The sequence below is a fragment of the Leptodactylus fuscus genome, chromosome 2 (genome assembly GCF_031893055.1).
Source record: "Leptodactylus fuscus isolate aLepFus1 chromosome 2, aLepFus1.hap2, whole genome shotgun sequence".
Classification (NCBI taxonomy): domain Eukaryota; kingdom Metazoa; phylum Chordata; class Amphibia; order Anura; family Leptodactylidae; genus Leptodactylus; species Leptodactylus fuscus.
Window position 1 is genome coordinate 266,763,645 of NC_134266.1, and position 24,092 is coordinate 266,787,736.

The window sequence follows — 24,092 nt, forward strand, 5'->3', positions numbered from 1 at the left end:
TTCCAAAACTTTCTGACTTAGCCAAACCCGAAATTTTTGGTGTTTGCCACCCACTATCTATTATTCTACTCTGGGGTTTCTTCAGACCTTAGAGCAGTGATGGCGAACCTTTTTGAGACCGAGTGCCTAAACTGCAACCCAAAACCAAATAAATTATCACGGAGTGCCAACACGGCAATTTAACCTTAAAACTCTGTGGGTCCACAATTGCGGACCCACAAATTACAGTCATGTGACTGGGGCTTTACAGATCTTGTACTGAAAGGTAAAGGTCTCTGCATTCTGTACTTTTAAACAATTAATTTTCACTATTTACATCGCACAGGATCTGTTTTATAGTTACCGTGCAATGTTATTACATCCTGTACTAATTTCACGTCTGCTATAAAACAAATACTGTGTGATATACATAGTGAGGGGACCCCACACAGTACAATCTGCCCCTCAGTGGCCCCCCACACAGTACAATCTGGCCCACAGTGGCCCCCACACAGGATTATACCTGTATACTCACAGTAGCCCCCTCCCACACAGCATGAACTGGTCCACAGTAGCCCCCTCCCACACAGCATGAACTGGTCCACAGTAGCCCCCTCCCACACAGCATGAACTGGTCCACAGTAGCCCCCTCCCACACAGCATGAACTGGTCCACAGTAGCCCCCTCCCACACAGCATGAACTGGTCCACAGTAGCCCCCTCCCACACAACATGAACTGGTCCACAGTAGCCCCCTCCCACACAACATGAACTGGTCCACAGTAGCCCCCTCCCACACAACATGAACTGGTCCACAGTAGCCCCCTCCCACACAGCATGAAATGGTCCACAGTAGCCCCCTCCCACACAGCATGAACTGGTCCACAGTAGCCCCCTCCCACACAACATGAACTGGTCCACAGTAGCCCCCTCCCACACAACATGAAATGGTCCACAATAGCCCCCTCCCACACAATATGAAATGGTCCACAGTAGCCCCCTCCCACAGAGCATGAAAGATCCACAGTAGCCCCCTCCTACACAACATGAAATGGTCCACAGTAGCCCCCTCCCACACAACATGAAAGTCTACAGTAGCCCCCTCCCACACAACATGAAATGGTCCACAGTAGCCCCCTCCCACACAGCATGAAATGGTCCAGAGTAGCCCCCTCCCACACAACATGAACTGGTCCACAGTAGCCCCCTCCCACAGAGCATGAAAGATCCACAGTAGCAGCATAAAATGGTCCACAGTAGCCCCCTACCCGCACAGCATGAAAGTCTACAGTAGCCCCCTCCCACACAACATGAAAGGTCCACAGTAGCCCCCTCCCATACAGCATAAAATGGTCCACAGTAGCCCCCTACCCACACAGCATGAAAGTCTACAGTAGCCCCCTCCTACACAACATGAAATGTCCACCGTTGCCCCCCTCCCCTGACAGTGCAAACAAACACAATATAGTTACCTGAAGAGCTGCCGGGTGTTCTCTCTTCTGTTCACTGCGCGCGCTGATGACTTACGTCATCACGCCCGCGCTTGTTCAGAGGTCACACTCTGTAGTCAGTGTAGGCCTCGTAGTACGCGTGGCCTACACTGAGCTACACTGACAGCTTTCAGCTGGATGCGCATTTGCACAACCAGCAGAAGGCAGCGATCGCTCACTAACGGGGAATCCTGCATCGGATTCGCCGTTAGTGAGCGATCAGGGCGACAGCACGCGTGCCAGCAGAGGGGGCTCTGCGTGCCCTCTCTGGCACGCGTGCCATAGGTTCGCCATCACTGCCTTAGAGTATAATGAGGGTAGGTCCAGGGGGTCCAGTGTTAAGCACCTCTGTTGGGCTCCTGAATGACGTCAGAGATGTCATTGTGCCTCAGCGGTCTGTGATGTTATTCAGGAGGCCAGAGCCCAGGAGAGGTGAGTATAACAGTTTGTTATTTTTACTTACCTCCTCTGGGCCTCCGCTTATTATACTTTAGGTTCTGTAATGACCCCAGATTATAATAGCAGTTCTTTTTTGGACTTGTTTGGCCCAAACGATTCTCACAAGGTTTGCCCAACAAATATCCCCAATGCCACAGTCTTGCTTACCAGTCCCCGATCCTGCACATGGCCGCCTCCGATTCTACCTTTTAAAAATTTAAAAAAAAAAACACTCTAAGATCTCGGGCTCCTGTCTGCTCAGAGCCTGTTGGGTAAACCAGCATAAATATTTCCGCCGAGGTGTCCCTGCCCCAGCCCCTCCCTACCCCAGCCCGTCCCTGCTCCAGCCCGTCCCTGCTCCAGCCCGTCCCTGCTCCAGCCCGTCCCTGCCCCAGCCCGTCCCTGCCCCAGCCCGTCCCTGCCCCAGCCCGTCCCTGCTCCAGCCCGTCCCTGCCCCAGCCCGTCCCTGCCCCAGCCCGTCCCTGCCCCAGCCCCCTGCTCCAGCCCGTCCCTGCTCCACTCACTGTCAAGTCCCATCTATATCTGTTTATGGATTCCTTGTATATTAGAAAGTGTCACTCATGTCGCCATCGCTTCCCATCGTGTAACCGTCTGACATCACCGCACTAAACGATGGGAATCCCGTCCTTAAATCTATAATGGCTTCCTCATAAGTAAGTGAAAATGGGAAATTCCTACTGAAAACCTAATCCTTCTATATCCAAAGCGGCCGAGGTGTAAACGCCTTTGACGTCGGCCACATACTATATAATACGGTAATAATCCTCACCGTACCGCTGACCTCCACCCAGCGCCGGCTGCACAATTATATCATCATTTGGCGCCGTGTCTTGGCCTAGGTTACTTGTTACTCTGTCACTAGGAATATCCAGGCCTTGGATATAGGTGAGATTTCCTATAGTCTTACCTTGTCCTCTGCATTGTGTTTCAGGGACGGCGTCGGTGGCCGTGGCCGGTATTCTGGCGGCTCTCCGGATCACGAAGAACAAGCTGTCCGACCATAAGTTTGTCTTTCAAGGAGCTGGTGAGGTAAGAGGAGCAAAACCATGCAAATATATCTGATATGGCCCAACCCATCTATAATGGGGCAAATCTATTAAAGGGGTTTAGATTAAAGGGGTACTCCTCACTCATGAATCACCCAGTACATCGCTTTGCCTATCTTGCTCTGTTCATCAGATTCTCATTTTTGACAACCGGTTGCCATCCTGCTCCTAGGCCGCAATGACGACTCCCGGTCCTCTATATTGTAGGCCGTGATATTTTTGGTTTTGTTTTTATCCTTTGTTGTCACCTTTGATGAGTTGCGTATCTGTGTGCGGTGTATGCTTCATGTGATATACAGGTGATATATCCCCCCCCCCCCATATATGTGATGTCTATTATATTAGGATCGTGACGCCTCACCCCATAGTTTGCATTCTTCTAGGTGTCTGTACGGCCAAGGGTTTATTTCTTTCAGTTTTCAGTTTCCAAAATTCTTTCACGGAGCCTAAAATGGTCTGAATGTAAAAATATCTTCAGTTCGCAGCGAGACGCTCGGCGGTGAGTCAGGCGGAGGCGTCCTGCTCTTATTAGGAGATTTCTAGGTCCCAAAACAGATTTTCTCAATGTTGCTATGTAAGGTGAATCTGACCCATCTGGATTATATTCTCCTGCGATTACATGGAAACTAATAATCTGTGTAATGTATGTGTAATACGCACGTGTTAGGCGCTATATCTGCTGGCTTAGGGCATGTTCACATGGTCAGGATTCACACAAGGCACAAAGTAATCGGCAACAGAAATCCTCTGTGGTGGAGTGACTTGTGGAGCCTGAGTCTCCCAGAGTCTCCCTTCTCAAACCCCCCACCAGATCTTTTCCATTTTCTACCGCCCACAGCTCCTCTTTCCCCCAGTTTATACCCCCTGCAGCTCCTCTTTCCCCCAGTTTATACCCCCTGCAGCTCCTCTTTCCCCCAGTTTATACCCCCCAGCTCCTCTTTCCCCCAGTTTATACCGCCCACAGCTCCTCTTTCCCCCAGTTTATACCCCCTGCAGCTCCTCTTTCCCCCAGTTTATACCCCCTGCAGCGCCTCTTTCCCCCAGTTTATACCCCCCGCAGCTCCTCTTTCCCCCAGTTTATACCCCTGTAGCTCCTCTTTCCCCAGTTTATACCCCCTGCAACTCCTCTTTCCCCCAGTTTGTACCCCCTGCAGCTCCTCTTTCCCCCAGTTTATGCCCCCGCAGCTCCTCTTTCCCCCAGTTTATACCCCCACAGCTCCTCTTTCCCCCAGTTTGTACCCCACAGCTCCTCTTTCCCCCAGTTTATACCCCACAGCTCCTCTTTCCCCAGTTTATACCCCCACAGCTCCTCTTTCCCCCAGTTTATACCCCACAGCTCCTCTTTCCCCCAGTTTATACCCCACAGCTCCTCTTTCCCCCAGTTTATGCCCCTCACAGCTCCTCTTTCCCCCAGTTTATGCCCCTGTAGCTCCTCTTTCCCAGTTTACACCCCCTTTAGCTCCTCTTTCCCCCAGTTTATACCCCCTGCAGCTCCTCTTTCCCCCAGTTTATGCCCCTGTAGCTCCTCTTTCCCAGTTTACACCCCCTTTAGCTCCTCTTTCCCCCAGTTTATACCCCCTGCAGCTCCTCTTTCCCCCAGTTTATACCCCTGTAGCTCCTCTTTCCCAGTTTACACCCCCTTTAGCTCCTCTTCCCCCAGTTTATACCCCCTGCAACTCCTCTTTCCCCCAGTTTGTACCCCCTGCAGCTCCTCTTTCCCCCAGTTTATGCCCCCGCAGCTCCTCTTTCCCCCAGTTTATACCCCCACAGCTCCTCTTTCCCCCAGTTTGTACCCCACAGCTCCTCTTTCCCCCAGTTTATACCCCCACAGCTCCTCTTTTCCCCAGTTTATACCCCCACAGCTCCTCTTTTCCCCAGTTTATACCCCCACAGCTCCTCTTTCCCCCAGTTTATACCCCACAGCTCCTCTTTCCCCCAGTTTATACCCCACAGCTCCTCTTTCCCCCAGTTTATACCCCCGCAGCTCCTCTTTCCCCCAGTTTATGCCCCCACAGCTCCTCTTTCCCCCAGTTTATACCCCCACAGCTCCTCTTTTCCCCAGTTTATACCCCCACAGCTCCTCTTTTCCCCAGTTTATACCCCCACAGCTCCTCTTTCTCAGTTTACACCACCTGCAGCTCCTCTTTCCCCCAGTTTGTACTCCCACAGCTCCCCTTTCCCCCCAGTTTATACCCCCGCAGCGCCGCTTTCCCCCAGTTTATACCCCAGATATCTCGTCCTTCTGCTATTTACACCCCTCACCTATTTTCCCCAGTTTACACCTCACCAATCTGGCCACAAAATATGTGATGAGCTCCCTCTAGTGGTGACTGCAGACAACCAGAATATTATCACCTACTGCCCCTTTATCTCTGCGTAGGGGATTTGGAGCTCTGTATTACTAAACCTGAGCTCCTACCCCTATAAAGTTATATTAAAGAATCATACACTGATTTTTTTGACCTGAAGATTTCAGTCTGTCACCCGGCTATAATATGAATCCAATTATTCAGGCATGGCGCCAAGACCAGAAAGCAAATATTATCGAGCGTCTGATGTCAAGCTGACACTCCGGTTATAATAGCGACCTGTTATCACGTCCCTCTCTGCCAGAACATTCACAGCCAATCTGTAGGCCGCAGATTATTTTTCATATCAAATTATCCTGCGAGATCCAAAAAACTTCTGAGACGTGCCTTAACCCCTTCCTTCCCTTTGATGTAATAGTCTAATCAGGGCCACCTTTGTGTAATACACAGATGTACCCTTGGTGCAACTCTGCCATAGCGCTACAATAACCTCATGTTATAGGACTGTACAAGATAGGAAATCATTGGATTCAAGGCATGATTGTCCGGCCTGGCTTCCCCTTAGGGACAGCCCAGGACATACCCCAGGGCTGTCTCTTGTAATTGCCAGCTAGGGCATGTACCACTGGAATGCACGAACAAGGGCCGGTCCATATTTTAAGTCCCTTAAATGGTCACTAACAAATTCTGGATTTTAGACCAAAATGTAATACACTTTAAATAAAAATGTGGCTACTTTCTATATGAAAAACCTCTCTAAATTTCCTGCCACTAGGTGTCTCCCTTCTAGCTAATTAACCGTTTACTCTTTTGTTAATAAGGAAGTCTGTCCCTAGATATATTCCATTCTGTCTTGCTTATCTAGTGAGTGTAGGATGTGGTCCTTTTCTCTCGTCAGCCAGTGAATGTAGAGGGGAGGGGTTGATTCTCCACACAGCCTGCACAGTCATGTCTGCAAACTGTTGCTGTGTGTATTGACTATCCTGCCAATCTAACAGTTCACAATGTAAGGAAAGTCTTCCATGTACTTGTATGTACTTGTCGCTGCTAGTCTGGTTACAGGTGGAATATTATTCACAGACCGCAGCAGTTTTACTGATTGTGCTAATAGATTGTGTTATATCTGATTGGCTCTGTGTATTTGCCCCGTATTTGCAGTCCGGTGTTCCTGGATCTCCTAATATTATGGTCACTTTGACTTTTCTCAGCTGGTATCATGGGACACGTGGGTAATATACATGATGTTCAATTTGGTGCTCAAAACTGTCCCATTACTTTCATCCTACCTATACACATGGCTCATGAGTATAACATATGCACTGTGTGAACGATTCCCATTTATCATATATACTAACTATAGTTGTAACTTTATAGATAAGTGGTCTCCTATATTGTGTATATACGTTATAATATTGTCTGTATCTCACAGGCTGCTATGGGAATAGCACAACTCATCATCATGGCTATGGAGAAAGAAGGCGTCCCCAGGGAAGAGGCCATCAAGAGGATCTGGATGGTGGATTCAAAGGGACTTATAGTGAAGGTGAGTGGACGCATCAATACACAGAACTGGACAAGGGATGGCAATAAAATCAAAGGTAAACTACATTTTGTAATATCTCTGAGTGAAGGGAAGTTATGCAGAATCTTCTACCTGATCCAATACCCACAAAAGTCATCATATGATAGACCATGCCTGTAAATTGTGATCTACTGGCACTATCAATAAAATGGCCAACACTACCTGTAGATGAAAATAAGAATTATAATACTGCCTGTGACACTGGGTTCACACCAGCGTCTGGACTCCGTTTTCAGGCATGCAGAAGACGGAAACCTGTCATGCTGAGTCTGGCCGTGAGCGCCGTTGAGCGTTTTATGCTCTCCGCGGCGAAACCGTTTTTTTAAAACCGGACACAGAGTACTGCATGCCCAACTCTGTATCTGGTTTTAAAAAAAAACGGTTTTGCCGCGGGGAGCAGAAAACGCTCACCGGCGCTCACGGCTGGAGACTTTTCAAGCCCAGAATGGGCTTGAAACATGCCTGCAAGTTTCCGTCCCCTGCCCCTGTTTTGTGCAGGAAACAGAAACCTGCAGAACGGAGACTGGGCGCAGATGTGAACGAGTGCTTAGGCACAAACTATAACATAACTATAATTGTGCCCTCTATGTACAAGAATATAACTACTATAATACTGCTCCTATGTACAAGAATATAACTAACAACACTTTTAGAAAAAATAGAGAAGTAGCTCACCTATCTTCCGTTCACTTGTCCTCCTGTGGTGCACGACCCTGTTCTCCTTGACCTCTTGGAGCAAAACGATGAGAAAAAATTCCAAAAAGGATTCAAACAAAGTTTGAAGGATCTGCAGCTCAGAGGAGGTTAAAACTCAAAAAAAAACTTTATTTCATACTTTTAAAAGGACTCACCCCAAGTGGGTGAATACATTCAGAGGTTTAACAACAGAACATAGTGAGAAAAAGATAGAAAAATGTGAAAGTAAAACCAAAAAACCGCTAACAGCGGTTTTAATTACTACTATAATACTGCTCCTATGTACAAGAATATAACTACTATAATACTACCCCTATGTACAAGAATATAACTACTATAATACTGCTCCTATGTACAAGAATATAGCTACTATAATACTGCTCCTATGTACAAGAATATAACTACTATAATACTACTCCTATGTACAAGAATATAACTACTATAATACTACCTCCTATGTACAAGAATATAACTACTATAATACTGCTCCTATGTACAAGAATATAACTACTATAATATTACTCCTATGTACAAGAATATAACTACTATAATACTACTACTATGTACAAGAATAGAACTACTATAATACTGCCCCTATGTACAAGAATATAACTACTATAATACTGCTCCTATGTACAAGAATATAACTACTATAATACTGCCCCCTATGTACAAGAATATAACTACTATAATACTGCCCCCTATGTACAAGAATAGAACTACTATAATACTACCTCCTATGTACAAGAATATAACTACTATAATACTACTCCTATGTACAAGAATATAACTACTATAATACTGCCCCAGATTGGTTGATTTAGGTTTTAATATTGTGTGTCTTTCCTAAGGGACATGCTTGTTCAGGTATACGGCCAACTGTGTGACAGAAGGTAAATAATAACGTAGTGTAGCTCTAACCTTCCTCGTAGACGTTCTCATCCCATGGACTCTCTTGCACTAATACTAATATAGATCTCTCTTATTTTATGCGAGGTCTCTGTAGTTTTTTCAGCTGTGTTCACATTTTCGCTGCGGTGTTATAATGATGTTTAGCTGACGATATGTGAATGGTGGATCCTCGGAGGCGGGTATATACCGCTGTTACCTGTCAGTGTAATCCTCCCTTTGACAATAATGAGAGGTGATCTCTACAGAACAGGAAGTGCCAGTCTATTGTAAGACTTAGTGGCCAATATGAAATCTCCAAGGCTTTAGGATTATCTTTTTATTATAGACTTAGAAAATTAGAAGAAATATGTCTGAGCAATAAATCGTTTTCTTTTAACATAAGAGGTCACACAATTTCCCTGTTACATTCTTACTCTTGGCTCAGGCCTGGGCGGGAGACTGGGAATAATTTTCTGTTTTTCGCCTCTAACAGATGACTGGCTTTTATGCCAGGAAAAAAACTAAACCATGTTTCTGTCCCCCATCCTGGATCGAGTCTGGGACACTGCGGTTTTATAGCTTTGTGGGCATCGAATTATCTGCAATAAAATAAAACAATTAGTGCTGCGAAACCGCTGGGCCAAAATATCATTAGTGCCGCTCACTGTACACAGCAGATGGACCCGCGCTCTATAAAGATGGAGTTATCGCTCTGCGCAAACATTCTGAAGCTGCAAAGATAATAAGTAATTGTCTGTGGTCATGTTCTCAGCCCCCGGACACCAGAGCTAAGCTACTGCAGATACATCGTATTACTGAACGCTCATTGCGAAACCTTTTGTTACCCTCTTAAAGGGAGTGTCATCAGACCCCTTAGAGGTTACAACCGTGCCTAGCAGATAGATAGGTTAGTGTTACCAGACCCAGCATATCACCCCAGCCCTGCAGATAGATAGGTTAGTGTCACCAGAACCAGCATATCACCCCAGCCCTGCAGATAGGTAGGTTAGTGTTACCAGACCCAGCATATCACCCCGGCCCTGCAGATAGATAGGTTAGTGTCACCAGACCCAGCATATCACCCCAGTCCTGCAGATAGATAGGTTACTGTCACCAGACCCAGCATATCACCCCAGCCCTGCAGATAGATAGGTTAGTGTCACCAGAACCAGCATATCACCCCAGCCCTGCAGATAGATAGGTTACTGTCACCAGACCCCAGCATATCACCCCAGCCCTGCAGATAGATAGGTTAGTGTCACCAGAACCAGCATATCACCCCAGCCCTGCAGATAGATAGGTTACTGTCACCAGACCCAGCATATCACCCCAGTCCTGCAGATAGATAGGTTAGTGTCACCAGGACCAGCATATCACCCCAGCCCTGCAGATAGATAGGTTAGTGTCACCAGCCCCAGCATATCACACCAGCCCTGCAGATAGATAGGTTAGTGTCACCAGAACCAGCATATCACCCCAGCCCTGCAGATAGATAGGTTACTGTCACCAGAACCAGCATATCACCCCAGCCCTGCAGATAGATAGGTTAGTGTCACCAGAACCAGCATATCACCCCAGCCCTGCAGATAGATAGGTTACTGTCACCAGAACCAGCATATCACCCCAGCCCTGCAGATAGGTAGGTTAGTGTTACCAGACCCAGCATATCACCCCGGCCCTGCAGATAGATAGGTTAGTGTCACCAGACCCAGCATATCACCCCAGTCCTGCAGATAGATAGGTTACTGTCACCAGACCCAGCATATCACCCCAGCCCTGCAGATAGATAGGTTAGTGTCACCAGAACCAGCATATCACCCCAGCCCTGCAGATAGATAGGTTACTGTCACCAGACCCCAGCATATCACCCCAGCCCTGCAGATAGATAGGTTAGTGTCACCAGAACCAGCATATCACCCCAGCCCTGCAGATAGATAGGTTACTGTCACCAGACCCAGCATATCACCCCAGTCCTGCAGATAGATAGGTTAGTGTCACCAGGACCAGCATATCACCCCAGCCCTGCAGATAGATAGGTTAGTGTCACCAGCCCCAGCATATCACACCAGCCCTGCAGATAGATAGGTTAGTGTCACCAGAACCAGCATATCACCCCAGCCCTGCAGATAGATAGGTTACTGTCACCAGAACCAGCATATCACCCCAGCCCTGCAGATAGATAGGTTAGTGTCACCAGAACCAGCATATCACCCCAGCCCTGCAGATAGATAGGTTACTGTCACCAGAACCAGCATATCACCCCAGCCCTGCAGATAGATAGGTTACTGTCACCAGACCCAGCATATCACCCCAGCCCTGCAGATAGATAGGTTAGTGTCACCAGAACCAGCATATCACCCCAGCCCTGCAGATAGATAGGTTACTGTCACCAGACCCAGCATATCACCCCAGTCCTGCAGATAGATAGGTTAGTGTCACCAGGACCAGCATATCACCCCAGCCCTGCAGATAGATAGGTTAGTGTCACCAGGACCAGCATATCACCCCAGCCCTGCAGATAGATAGGTTACTGTCACCAGACCCAGCATATCACCCAGCCCTGCAGATAGATAGGTTACTGTCACCAGACCCAGCATATCAGCCCAGCCCTGCAGATAGATAGGTTACTGTCACCAGACCCAGCATATCACCCCAGCCCTGCAGATAGATAGGTTACTGTCACCAGACCCAGCATATCACCCCAGTCCTGCAGATAGATAGGTTAGTGTCACCAGGACCAGCATATCACCCCAGCCCTGCAGATAGATAGGTTACTGTCACCAGGACCAGCATATCACCCCAGCCCTGCAGATAGATAGGTTACTGTCACCAGGACCAGCATATCACCCCAGCCCTGCAGATAGATAGGTTACTGTCACCAGACCCAGCATATCACCCCAGCCCTGCAGATAGATAGGTTACTGTCACCAGACCCAGCATATCACCCAGCCCTGCAGATAGATAGGTTAGTGTCACCAGGACCAGCATATCACCCCAGCCCTGCAGATAGATAGGTTACTGTCACCAGACCCAGCATATCACCCCAGTCCTGCAGATAGATAGGTTACTGTCACCAGACCCAGCATATCACCCAGCCCTGCAGATAGATAGGTTAGTGTCACCAGGACCAGCATATCACCCCAGCCCTGCAGATAGATAGGTTACTGTCACCAGACCCAGCATATCACCCCAGCCCTGCAGATAGATAGGTTAGTGTCACCAGACCCATAATATCACCCCAGCCCTGCAGATAGATAGGTTAGTGTCACCAGAACCACCTTGAAAGAAATTTTTTGAGAGAAGTTCTCAGTAGTTGATACCTTTTTTAATGGCTAACTTAAAAAGTTTTTTGATGACATATCGAGCTTTCGAGACTCTATAGAGGTCTCTTCATCAGGATGGTATAACACCTTCTGAAACTTATAGATTTTTAATTTTTTCATGGACTTAGTCATAACAGGACTTGTTTTTTGTGGGATTGGTTGTGTTTCTTATTGCCTTAAGTTGGGTTACGTATGCAGTGACATCCATATATCATCTATAAGTGCCATTAGCTCTTCCCCCACCCATATCACACGGGGAAGACTGGCCATTTAGCCACCTGACTGAGGCTAAGATTCTTGGGAAATCTCTTTAATATTTGGGGGATGTTGGAGGAAGATGTTGGGCTGCCAGAATTTTCTTTGATAATGAATACCTGTAGACCATAGCTTCTACTATTCCCATGTCCTCTCCATCTACGCCAAGGTCATAGTCTTCCCAGTTGTCATAACCATTGACATTTTTTTTTTCATTTTGCTAAAGGGACGCGGAAATTTGAATCACGAAAAAGAGATGTTTGCACAGGATCACCCTCCAGTGAAGACCTTAGAAGAAGTTGTGGAGATAATAAAGCCAACAGCCATTATAGGTGGGTAGAAAATGACCATGTAGTCGTGCTTTCCCGAAAACAGGGGTATACATCAAATAGAGATGGACACATGGGTCGCAGGTTGGTGGGTCCCCACTTTGGAGTCGATTCACTCCACAACATGCACCCTATATGACCCGATGTTTGCAGCTTTTCTTCTCCATTGTCTGCATTACAACACTTCTTGTCCACATCCTTATCACAGGTACCATCATATGCCAGATATATACTGTATGTATACTGTGGACTGGGGCTCCTTGGGTCCACCACAATGGATGATCCTGAGACCACCCCACCTATAAAGTCCACTTTTAAGTTTGTTGTACTGTTTGCTGTCATCATTGAACCCATAGGACAGAGCATATGTAAGATCTCTTAGGTTTCTGTGATCATCCCATAAGAAGTAGCCATTGTGATTGGTTCCATATTCCAGAGTTCTGCTAGACTTTTGGGGCCCATTATCATGTCAGACCCTGGGGTCTATAGGAGGATGCTGGTGGTAGTCATTCTGTTGAAAGCATTAATAAATTATAGTAAAAAATTTTTGTTGCTTTTGATAGGCGTTGCTGCTATTGGAGGAGCGTTTACGGAAAAGATACTGAAAAACATGGCGGCTTATAACGAACGACCAATTATATTTGCACTAAGTAATCCAACCAGCAAGGCAGAGTGTACGGCCGAGCAATGCTACCAGCTGACAGAGGTATGGGAAGACCCAAATGGGCTTTGACCGACAAGGGCAGTATCAGACTGAAGTTCCTTGGCCCACCAAATGGTTTTGGAAGCCCACCCTCCAACAACCCCTAGTAAATAGACCATTGTACCCTTCCAATTTGGGTGTCCTCTGCTGGACCATTATTGTGTTCAAACCTGAGCCCAACGGGACAAATCTCTGATAATATAGTGGACCAGTCCAACACTGACCAAAGGTTAAGCCCTATGATAGACTCGTTTTTTGGATGGACTCATCCCTATCTGTAGATAACCACAATAGTGAATAGTAATGTTTGTCATCTGGATCTTCATGTTCACAAAATTTGTCTTGCACCAGGGTCGTGGTATTTTTGCCAGCGGAAGTCCATTCTCTAAGGTGACTCTTCCAAATGGTCAGACCTTCTACCCAGGTCAAGGAAATAATGCCTATGTCTTTCCTGGCGTGGCTCTGGGGGTCATCGCGTGTGGTGTCCGACACATCTCTGAGGACATCTTCCTGACCACGGCAGAGGTGCGTGTTGATGTGAAGCTTGACTGCTCATTATTGTTGTCTAATTGAGCCTAATTTTTATGATACAGCTACTTGGAAAGAGTATAATATTGACATATGTCCTACCAACTTCTCCATCATCTACATCCATCACTATGTCTCCTCTTAGGCTATTGCAGAAGATGTGACTGCAGAAAATTTAGCAGAGGGCCGATTGTATCCTCCACTAAGTACCATAAGGGAAGTGTCCTTCAAAATTGCTGTCAAGGTAAGTGTCTCCAGTCCGTCCGTGTTCTTCTGTTGTTTTTGGTTGTCTTCCTTTCCTTTCAAGTAGATATTAGACAGAATCAATAAAATCTGCTTCTAAACCTTCTGTATAGAATTTAAAGGGATATTCCAGGATTGAACTCTTATTACACTAGTGAGCAATTTCCCCCTGTCATTGACTCCCTGACCTTCTACTTATAATGAGATGACTCTGCTCCGCCTGTCCCAGTCTATGTAGCAAAGCAGACAAGCTGCAGAAACATCAGGTATCAGCCTGTGGTGTCTTCTCTGGTACCCAAGGTGGAAACTACAAGATTTCAAGATTTTTGTGTAGATGGTCGAACAATAAAACTAATAATCTAATCTAATATCTATATAATAAACACATTTTAGAAGTAATTTTATGATAACACCCATTGACTTTATATATTTGGGATGTTGGTAGTTAAAGGGGTTGTCCAGGCAAAAATTGACAACAATGGACAAACCTTTTAACGTTTAAACATGCTGGGACAGTAAAAAAAAAAGAAGCATACTCACCTATCCTGATGCGCCGGTGTCCTCCCGCGCTTCCCGGTTCTTCTGCTCCGGTGGCGTCTTCCGAAGTTGTGCTGAGGCCAATCAGCGAAAGGCCTGAATATCACTACCTGTGACATCACGGGTCCTCTTCCCGAAGCCGCTGATTTGCTTTAGCGGTCACATGACTGCCGAGGCCAATCAGCGGCTTAAGCACAACGCCGGAAAAAGAACCAGGAGGACACCGGAGCATCAGGGACAGGTGAGTATGCATTTTTTTAAAATTGTTTTTACTGCCCCCAACGTTAAAAGGGTTACCTATTTTTGCCTGGACAATCCCTCTAACTCTGCAAGGATGTACCTGTATTCCCTTGCAGAGTTAGCAGTTGAACAATCCAGGAGCGGCAAAGAATCAGGACATCCTAAAGAGAACACACATCGATCAGTGAGTGCGGTGTATAGATCTATGGAAACCGCCACGGTGCAGCTCCCTCTCCTGTCCTAGTCCCTTGATCATTTCATCACCCAAGTCCAAGGTCCAACTATTGGGTCCTAGAGGACCAGGATCAGAAAGTTGAATTCCTTCTGTACCTGGGGTTAATGTATTACAGGGAAAATCGGCAAAAAAATGTCATGGGGGCAGAATTTGAAAAAAAAAATGAAATAAAAAGACCAAAAAAAAAAAAAAAAACCCACTACAAATGGTTGTAGTTCGATCCTGAAAACACCAAAGTGTATGTCACCTACATAAAAATCTCAGCGATTTAGAGGAAGAACTAGTTTGGCTATAAAAAAAAAAAAAAAAAAAAAAACTACAAAAATAAAAATCTAAAAACTCCCCCAAAAAACGCAAGTGTAATATGAATAACCCCAATCAAAAAAAAAAAAAGTTGTGGCCTTCAAAACCGCATAAACTACAACGTTTCCGGTAAATGGCCGGGCATGAAGTGGTTAAAATTGGAATGTCACGCTCTTGCCTAATCTTACAATTACGGGAATATACAAAAATGTCTAAAAGCTTCAAACTGAACAAATAAACAATTTCCAAAACACAAAACTTGTCCTAAAATTACAGTCGTGAGCGCGATTGTAGTCGCCGAGCCGTCTCCATGTTATATAGCGTCTTTGAGCTGTTGCTCCTCAGCAGGAGACTCTACAAACACCTATTAATGGCTACAATAGAACATGAGCCTCACAGCGTATCCCACAATGCAACGTTCCTGTAGATTACAGCGCACATTAGAGCGATTATCCTCACGCTTTGTATCCATCCTATGTTTGTGCCCAGCGGTCTATAAGATTCGTATTCCACCTAACCAATCCTTCTTCTTCCCGTCTTCTTAGATCGTTGACTATGCGTACAAGAATAATCTGGCCTCCTGGTATCCAGAACCCAAGGACAAGGAGGCGTTTGTGAGGTCTCTGGTCTACAGCCCAGACTATGACTCTTTCACCATAGAAAATTACCAGTGGCCAGAGAACGCCATGCAGACACAAGAGGTGTAGCCTGCACCAAGCGGTGGCCATAGTGATGTTGCACTGTTAAACACTCCGCCGGGAGGACACAACGAAACAAGATCCATATCTAAGCTTCCCATAATCCCTAAAGCATGAAAGAACCATCACATGGATTACAATGAATGTAATACCCCTTACCCAACAAGAATCCAATATGGCGGACCATGGCTTAATGGTCTGGGGATTCCAACCACTGGGCCATAACCATGCTGTATACCAATGGTCTCCATCTTACCAGCATCTTGTAAGGTGTCAATAAGTTTTGAACACATCAGAAGGAAATATTTGACGCGTTTCTAGGTCGTCCCTGATGGATTTCCATACAATGCAGATAAAAACCCCAATATCTTCCATCAACCGATCAGAGGTGCTCCAGAGACATGAAGTTCACCCTTCATCTTCCCACAATGTGCATTGATGGCATACTTGGGCGAGTAAGTCCTGCCCCCAAACAGCCCAAGTCCGACCAATTTGGGGCAAGATTTTGCCCCATTTGTGATCGGGATATGCCTAATTTGCCAGGACTGTTAGAGTGTCCTGGCAAGTTCGGGACAGTTGGCAAGTATGGGACCACCAGTGTAGACTACTGGTATGAAGGGACCATGGGGCCAACCAGGCACTGACAACATGGGCCACTTTTCCAGAGCATATTACAGGATCAACTCAGTTACCATGTAGTTTGTTCTCCACTGCTTCATGTATCTGGTTCTCAGCGTAGACTCGTGACCTTCTAGTACCACTTTGGCTCGCCTTGTACCTGGCCTAAAGTAGGTGCTAAACAAGGACCCGGATCAGGGAAATTGTAGTCATTCGCAGTGGAAAATTTACAGAAGTGATCCAAGTAGAGTCGATCCGGTACCAGGCCATGCCAAGGGGGCTACAGTCCCATTAGACCATGGCCAAAGATTACAGTATAGCCTTCATCGCAGACATAATGGTTCCAAAAAATCCAAACCTGATGACTTTTTTTCCAACCATTACCTTGCGGTCACTGCAGCCTACAAGTACAATAGGACCGCAGCATACAATACAATAGGACTGCATTCACGATCATCAGCTACGATGAAGGTTGTGCCATGAAGCGATCTTCAGGCTACGATGAAGGTTGTGCCATGAAGCGATCTTCAGGCTACGATGAAGGTTGTGCCATGAAGCGATCTTCAGGCTACGATGAAGGTTGTGCCATGAAGCGATCTTCAGGCTACGATGAAGGTTGTGCCATGAAGCGATCTTCAGGCTACGATGAAGGTTGTGCCATGAAGCGATCTTCAGGTTACAGTAATCTTTGGCCATATAATGTCTAGTGGACATAGTCGCTGTGTAGTCCTAGCCTAAAACCTAGGTGACTGTGCTGCAAAGGGGTGGTGCCATTTTGGAAATTTTCATGGCCGATCCCTACCGGTCCGACATAGACGACCTCTCTGATCGATATACCGTCAATGCTTATTGTGGGAAACCCTGCTGTACGACTATATGATGTGTGAACACGACCTTCTGAAAAACTATGGGCCTCACTTATCGAAGACTCTCCTTGTTGCCCACAACAACCAATCAGAACATCGCTTTTATTTCTCCAGTACAATATAAGAAATGAAAGCTGAGCTTCGATTGGTTGTTGCGAGCGACACGGACTATCTTACTATTAGACAAGGTTGATAAATGAGGCCCATACGTCCTAAATATTGGAAACGAAATCATATGTATATCATGTATGTATTCCCTATAAGAGAGAGATCTGATTGCTTTGATTCCCTTCACCTTGCACTCCAACAAAATGGCCGCTGCTGAGCAGACATTAACAACATGATGGTCAAGAACACAGTGAAATGGGCCTTGGCAACAATATCCTGTCCACACGTATCAAATGTACCGTAACTTTAGTACAGAAAATGTACAAGGTGAAAGACTAGGCCTCGTGTATAGAAGCTAAAGAGAAAGAAGCCATGTTGTCCCTAGCAAACCAATCAGAAAGCAGCTTTCATTTTCCCAGGGCAGTCTATAGAGATGAAAACTGGAATCTGGATGCTATGGACAAAATGGCCGCCATCTACCTGTTCTCCTCTCTATACGCCTAGCGTTTTAGTCACCATTTTTAGGGGATTATTATTCTACAATGGCGGCTTCTAAAAACGACCGCTCTCTGTGCATCGTTGCAGCTTTAAGACGTCCATCAGCAGCTATGGGCCGATTGTTATCGCCCCCGAATCCTCCATTGATTTGTATATGCGGCTCTGTCAAAACCATATGTGGTTTCTTTAGTGGAGGAGAGGATAAGTGGCTGCCGGACATCACTGGCCACCCCTTATCTCCGGGGTAAAGCCCCAACCCGTGGTATCTGTGTGGTGTGTCCGGCCTCGTCGTCCTGGTTGGTATCTGCCGTTATTAGTCTGACGTCTATGGTCAACTTTACCCGCCATGTTGTCCCTTCTGTACTGTATATTAGAGGCCAAGTCCTGTATAATGTTATCTCTTGTGCCGGAGTTGTTGCCCCATTATAGTGGCCTTTCTGACCACCAGCAAGGACCGCGCTGGTAATGGGGAGCTGACCATACGTGTCGCCACCTCACCACAGACATCAATGGTCGTTTGGGCCTTGTTCTTTCTAGTCTCTCTATATACAGGTAAGGCTATCGGTGTAAAATCCTTTGTGCTCGATGTTCGCCAAGTGGTAGCGCGCAGCCCCAGCCTTAGGCCCCGCCTCTAATCTGTGAAGACTCCTTGAGATTCCTTAAGTGAATGTCCGGATTCTTAAGTCCTTGTGATGGTTTCATGTATATGCACTGACTTCCTATGTGACCGAATGTTTCTCTTCTACTCGGACCACCGGGAAACTTTTATACTTGTAAGTCCTTTTAAAATAAACCTGCTTCTTTTAGATGACGCTCTGGATTGTGTCTTCACAGCCGCCATGTCTCCGCCGCCGCCGCTGTCTCGTTTTATCCTTTGGCTCTCGCTTTATGTAAACTGGAAATACTTTCCGACTAATGAAAAGGAATGGATGAAAGCGTCAGGGGTCTGGGATAGAATTATACGTATGGGTTTATGGGACGCGTACCTGGGCCCTATAGGACACGCACAGAGATGGGGGCTTTGTAGTCAAAGGTAGAGCAAGGGGATCAACATGTGGTTGTCCGCAGTGTCAGAGTGGCCCACCAAGGTACCAGAGAATCTTCCAGAGGGCCTAGACTCTGACATGGTAATGGTCCAGCGCAGGGGTAGGGAACCTTTGGCTCTCCAGCTGCTGTGAAACTACAACTCCCAGCATGCTCCATTCACTTCCATGGGAGTTCCAAGAACAGCAGAGCAAGTTTGCATGCTGGGAATTGTAGTTTTGCAACAGCTGGAGAGCCGTACGTTCCCTACCCCTGGTCCAGCGGAAGACCAAATTTGAGGGGACCGTGGTTCATGTCCTAGGGGTTGTTGGAGGGTGAGCCCAAGGAATCTCAATCTGACACTGGTTGTCTGCTTTCAACTTAGTGCCCTTTAAAGGGATCCTATCATTGGATACCCTTTTTTTTTCTCCCTAACACGTAGGAATAGCCTTAAGAAAGTCTATTTTTCTCCTACCTTTAGAGGTCTTCTCTGCGCCGCCGTTCAGTAGAAATCCCGGTTTTTGCCGATATGCAAATGAGTTATCTCGCAGCACTGGGGGCGTCCCCAATGCTGCGAGAGAACTCTCCAGCAACGCCTCCATCTTCTTCTGAAATGCCCTCTCCCTGTGTCTTCTTCTGTCCTGGGTTTCAATCTGCTGGGCCTCGGGCAGAGCCAACCTTGCATGCCCAGGCCACAAGAAAATGGCCGCTTACACAGTAAGCTGGTGCAAGCACCCATTTTCTTGTGGCCCAGGCATGCGCAGTCTATCTCCACAGATAGTAGATAATGAGCTTTCTTGCTGGTAACTGCCCGAAACAGCACTGGGGGCGTCTCCAGTGCTGCGAGAGAAATCTCGAGCGCCACCTCTGTCTTCTTCTGGCACGCCCTCTCCGCGACGTCTTCTTCTGATGGCTCCCTCTGGCTTTAAATGACACGCATGCACAGTCGGCTCTGGTATATCCTTGCCGACTGCGTATGTCTGTGGCCATTTTCTTGTGGCTGCTTACACAGTACACTCGTGGCGCGGAGAAGACATCTAAAGGTAGGAGAAGAATAGCCTTTCTTAAGGCTATTTCTATGTGTTAGGGAGAAAAAAAATTCCATTTTAATAATTGAATCCCTTTAAGAAACGGTCCCATATCTGTGCACAGGTTGTGTGCGGTATGGCAGCCCAACTTACCAATACCAGGGGCAGGAAGGGGGACATAAGACATTCGCAATATGGGATCAGCTCTAATTGTTATCACAAAACCACGGCTGTGTAATGCACCCAAAATTGGGCATCCAAAACTAAAACTCTCTCGCGCCAGATCCACTTTAAGAGAATTCAGCCACTTGTGACCTATGACCTCTTGTTATCATGTGTAGAATCAGAACAGGGTAGTCCTTTGTTAATGAGCGACACGTATAATACAGACACAATGGCCGCGCGTCTTTACCGCTCTTTTATTGTCAATTATACAGGACACGAGGCCCGTGTTGGGCAACTAATTAGATTTCACACTTTTTTTCCTCTGAAAGGACTCATTTGCCTTCAGAACCGCCATGGCATCGGAGCCGCAGCAATGCCAATTACTGTATTTACCCGCAGCACACACAGAGGTAGGTTCATCGTGGTAAGACACAACTATTACCGCACAACCGGCCAGACACAAGGATGACATCAAACCATGAGCCGAGATCCCGGGATGTATCTGGACTCGCACCACACGTTGGTCTCTCCGCAGTTGGATGTTCGTCTCTTACACTGAAAGCAGCGGCGGTATTTCTCAAACTGATCTAGAAGGAGCTCGCTGCCGGCCCTGGAAGGAACGAAGAACGTTACAGCAATGAGAGACGAAAGCGGAAGCTCCCGGGCCCCACGCAAAATCTGTAACGTATGTGGCCTAGGGGGTGTGACGTATGATGTGACACTAATATGAATAGAAAGGAGTGTGTCACCAGACCCAGCATATCACCCCAGCTCTGCAGATAGATAGGTTACTGTCACCAGAACCAGCATATCACCCCAGCCCTGCAGATAGATAGGTTAGTGTCACCAGACCCAGCATATCACCCCAGCCCTGCAGATAGATAGGTTACTGTCACCAGAACCAGCATATCACCCCAGCCCTGCAGATAGATAGGTTAGTATCACCAGACCCAGCATATCACCCCAGTCCTGCAGATAGATAGGTTACTGTCACCAGAACCAGCATATCACCCCAGTCCTGCAGATAGATAGGTTAGTGTCACCAGACCCAGCATATCACTCCAGCCCTGCAGATAGATAGGTTACTGTCACCAGAACCAGCATATCACCCCAGCCCTGCAGATAGATAGGTTAGTATCACCAGACCCAGCATATCACCCCAGCCCTGCAGATAGATAGGTTAGTGTCACCAGACCCAGCATATCACCCCAGCCCTGCAGATAGATAGGTTAGTATCACCAGACCCAGCATATCACCCCAGCCCTGCAGATAGATAGGTTAGTATCACCAGACCCAGCATATCACCCCAGTCCTGCAGATAGATAGGTTACTGTCACCAGACCCAGCATATCACCCCAGCCCTGCAGATAGATAGGTTACTGTCACCAGAACCAGCATATCACCCCAGCCCTGCAGATAGATAGGTTAGTGTCACCAGAACCAGCATATCACCCCAGCCCTGCAGATAGATAGGTTAGTGTCACCAGACCCAGCATATCACCCCAGTCCTGCAGATAGATAGGTTACTGTCACCAGAACGAGCATATCACCCCAGCCCTGCAGATAGATAGGTTAGTATCACCAGACCCAGCATATCACCCCAGCCCTGCAGATAGATAGGTTACTGTCACCAGAACGAGCATATCACCCCAGCCCTGCAGATAGATAGGTTAGTGTCACCAGAACCAGCATATCACCCCAGCCCTGCAGATAGATAGGTTAGTATCACCAGACCCAGCATATCATCCCAGTCCTGCAGATAGATAGGTTAGTATCACCAGACCCAGCATATCACCCCAGCCCTGCAGATAGATAGGTTAGTATCACCAGAACCAGCATATCACCCCAGCCCTGCAGATAGATAGGTTACTGTCACCAGATCCAGCATATCACCCCAGCCCTGCAGATAGATAGGTTACTGTCACCAGAACCAGCATATCACCCCAGCCCTGCAGATAGATAGGTTAGTATCACCAGACCCAGCATATCACCCCAGTCCTGCAGATAGATAGGTTACTGTCACCAGACCCAGCATATCACCCCTGCCCTGCAGATAGATAGGTTACTGTCACCAGACCCAGCATATCACCCCAGCCCTGCAGATAGATAGGTTAGTGTCACCAGAACCAGCATATCACCCCAGCCCTGCAGATAGATAGGTTACTGTCACCAGAACCAGCATATCACCCCAGCCCTGCAGATAGATAGGTTAGTGTCACCAGAACCAGCATATCACCCCAGCCCTGCAGATAGATAGGTTAGTGTCACCAGACCCCAGCATATCATCCCAGCCCTGCAGATAGATAGGTTAGTGTCACCAGAACCAGCATATCACCCCAGCCCTGCAGATAGATAGGTTAGTGTCACCAGACCCCAGCATATCATCCCAGCCCTGCAGATAGATAGGTTAGTGTCACCAGAACCAGCATGTCACCCCAGCCCTGCAGATAGATAGGTTAGTGTCACCAGAACCAGCATATCACCCCAGCCCTGCAGATAGATAGGTTACTGTCACCAGAACCAGCATATCACCCCAGCCCTGCAGATAGATAGGTTACTGTCACCAGAACCAGCATATCACCCCAGCCCTGCAGATAGATAGGTTACTGTCACCAGATCCAGCATATCACCCCAGCCCTGCAGATAGATAGGTTGGTGTCACCTGAATCAAACTGTGCTTTCCCCAAGTGAATCATTGCCTCAACTGGTAAGATATTGTCTGTTTTGTTATTTAAATGAGCTCTTTGTAGAGCATTGCTCCTTATTAGTGGTCAGAACCAGACTGATAACCATGATGAAGAATCTGCTTGATACAGTAAAGTAGGTTTAAGTCCCCAGGCAACCACTTTAAAGAGGTTCTCCAAGGAGTCTATGAACACTTGCTTCCTCCGGGGTTTTTAGATACTGCACTGTAGGGTTCCGGACGGGTTCCAACACCAAGTCATGTGATTGGAGAAAGCACCCGGCTTGAGTCGCTCTGCCTCTTCTACCATGATCGATGGTATTGATATGACCTGTATTGACCTGTGCTATGGGCCTCACTTTACTACGACAATGATCTAACCAGCCCCATAGTATAGGTAACTCACTACCTGTGAACATGGAAGAGGAGGAAGGAGGTGCTGAGACTGGAGCCAGGTGCTGTTTCTCTTTAAAGCTATATTCACATGGGGCAGTTGTGATTGGACAGTATGGACATGGATGTCTAAAAGCCCCACCCCCGTGTGATGCAGGCGGCCCAGCCTGTGGTAATGGAGAGCCGCTGAGCAGACTTACTGCAGGTAGAGTTCCTCTTTGAGCTCCTTCTTTCTCTTATTTTCTGAGCTCTTTGACCAGTCCTCCTGTAGAGACTTCTGTAATCTGTGAATCTTCTCAAATTGCAACGCTCGATCTGACAACAATCTGCAGCAGATAAGTGACAAACGTCAATGGTCAGGGGATATCTATCCCTAATAACTAAATAGATTATTCTGTATTATATTGTATCTGCCCCAAATACGTGATTAGAATTATCTTCTCTGTATTGTTAAATTATGTGCAGGAGACTCAGATAGTACTGCCTCCTCCTCTCTCCCTGTAATTGGTATATACTCAGATAGTACTGCCTCCTCCTCTCTCCCTGTAATTGGTATATACTCAGATAGTACTGCCTCCTCCTCTCTCCCTGTAATTGGTATATACTCAGATAGTACTGCCTCCTCCTCTCTCCCTGTAATTGGTATATACTCAGATAGTACTGCCTCCTCCTCTCTCCCTGTAATTGGTGTATACACAGATAGTACTACCTTCTCATCTCACCCTGTAATTGGTGTATACACAGATAGTACTGCCTCCTCCTCTCTCCCTGTAATTGGTATATACTCAGATAGTACTGCCTCCTCCTCTCTCCCTGTAATTGGTGTATACACAGATAGTACTGCCTCCTCCTCTCTCCCTGTAAT

General features: G+C 46.9%; 2 protein-coding genes across 3 annotated transcripts in view; one reads left to right on the forward strand and one right to left on the reverse strand.

The window, feature by feature from the left end:
* ME3 (malic enzyme 3) overlaps window positions 1-18,741 on the forward strand; it is a 127,855-nt gene extending 109,114 nt beyond the window's left edge. For both annotated transcript variants that reach the window (XM_075266215.1, XM_075266214.1), the window contains exons 9-15: window positions 2,859-2,956; window positions 6,712-6,825; window positions 12,256-12,361; window positions 12,922-13,064; window positions 13,413-13,586; window positions 13,735-13,833; window positions 15,693-18,741. In XM_075266215.1, the coding sequence (XP_075122316.1) occupies window positions 2,859-2,956; window positions 6,712-6,825; window positions 12,256-12,361; window positions 12,922-13,064; window positions 13,413-13,586; window positions 13,735-13,833; window positions 15,693-15,854 (896 nt within the window). In that variant the 3' untranslated portion in view covers window positions 15,855-18,741. The remainder of the gene's footprint in view (window positions 1-2,858; window positions 2,957-6,711; window positions 6,826-12,255; window positions 12,362-12,921; window positions 13,065-13,412; window positions 13,587-13,734; window positions 13,834-15,692) is intronic.
* Window positions 18,742-20,468: 1,727 nt separating this feature from the next.
* Window positions 20,469-24,092, reverse strand: part of CCDC81 (coiled-coil domain containing 81) — a 31,858-nt gene continuing 28,234 nt past the window's right edge. Inside the window, exons 14-15 of the mRNA XM_075266213.1 lie at window positions 23,428-23,553; window positions 20,469-20,761 (exon numbers count right to left, since the gene is read on the reverse strand). Coding sequence (XP_075122314.1) covers window positions 20,623-20,761; window positions 23,428-23,553 — 265 coding nt within the window. The 3' untranslated portion in view covers window positions 20,469-20,622. The remainder of the gene's footprint in view (window positions 20,762-23,427; window positions 23,554-24,092) is intronic.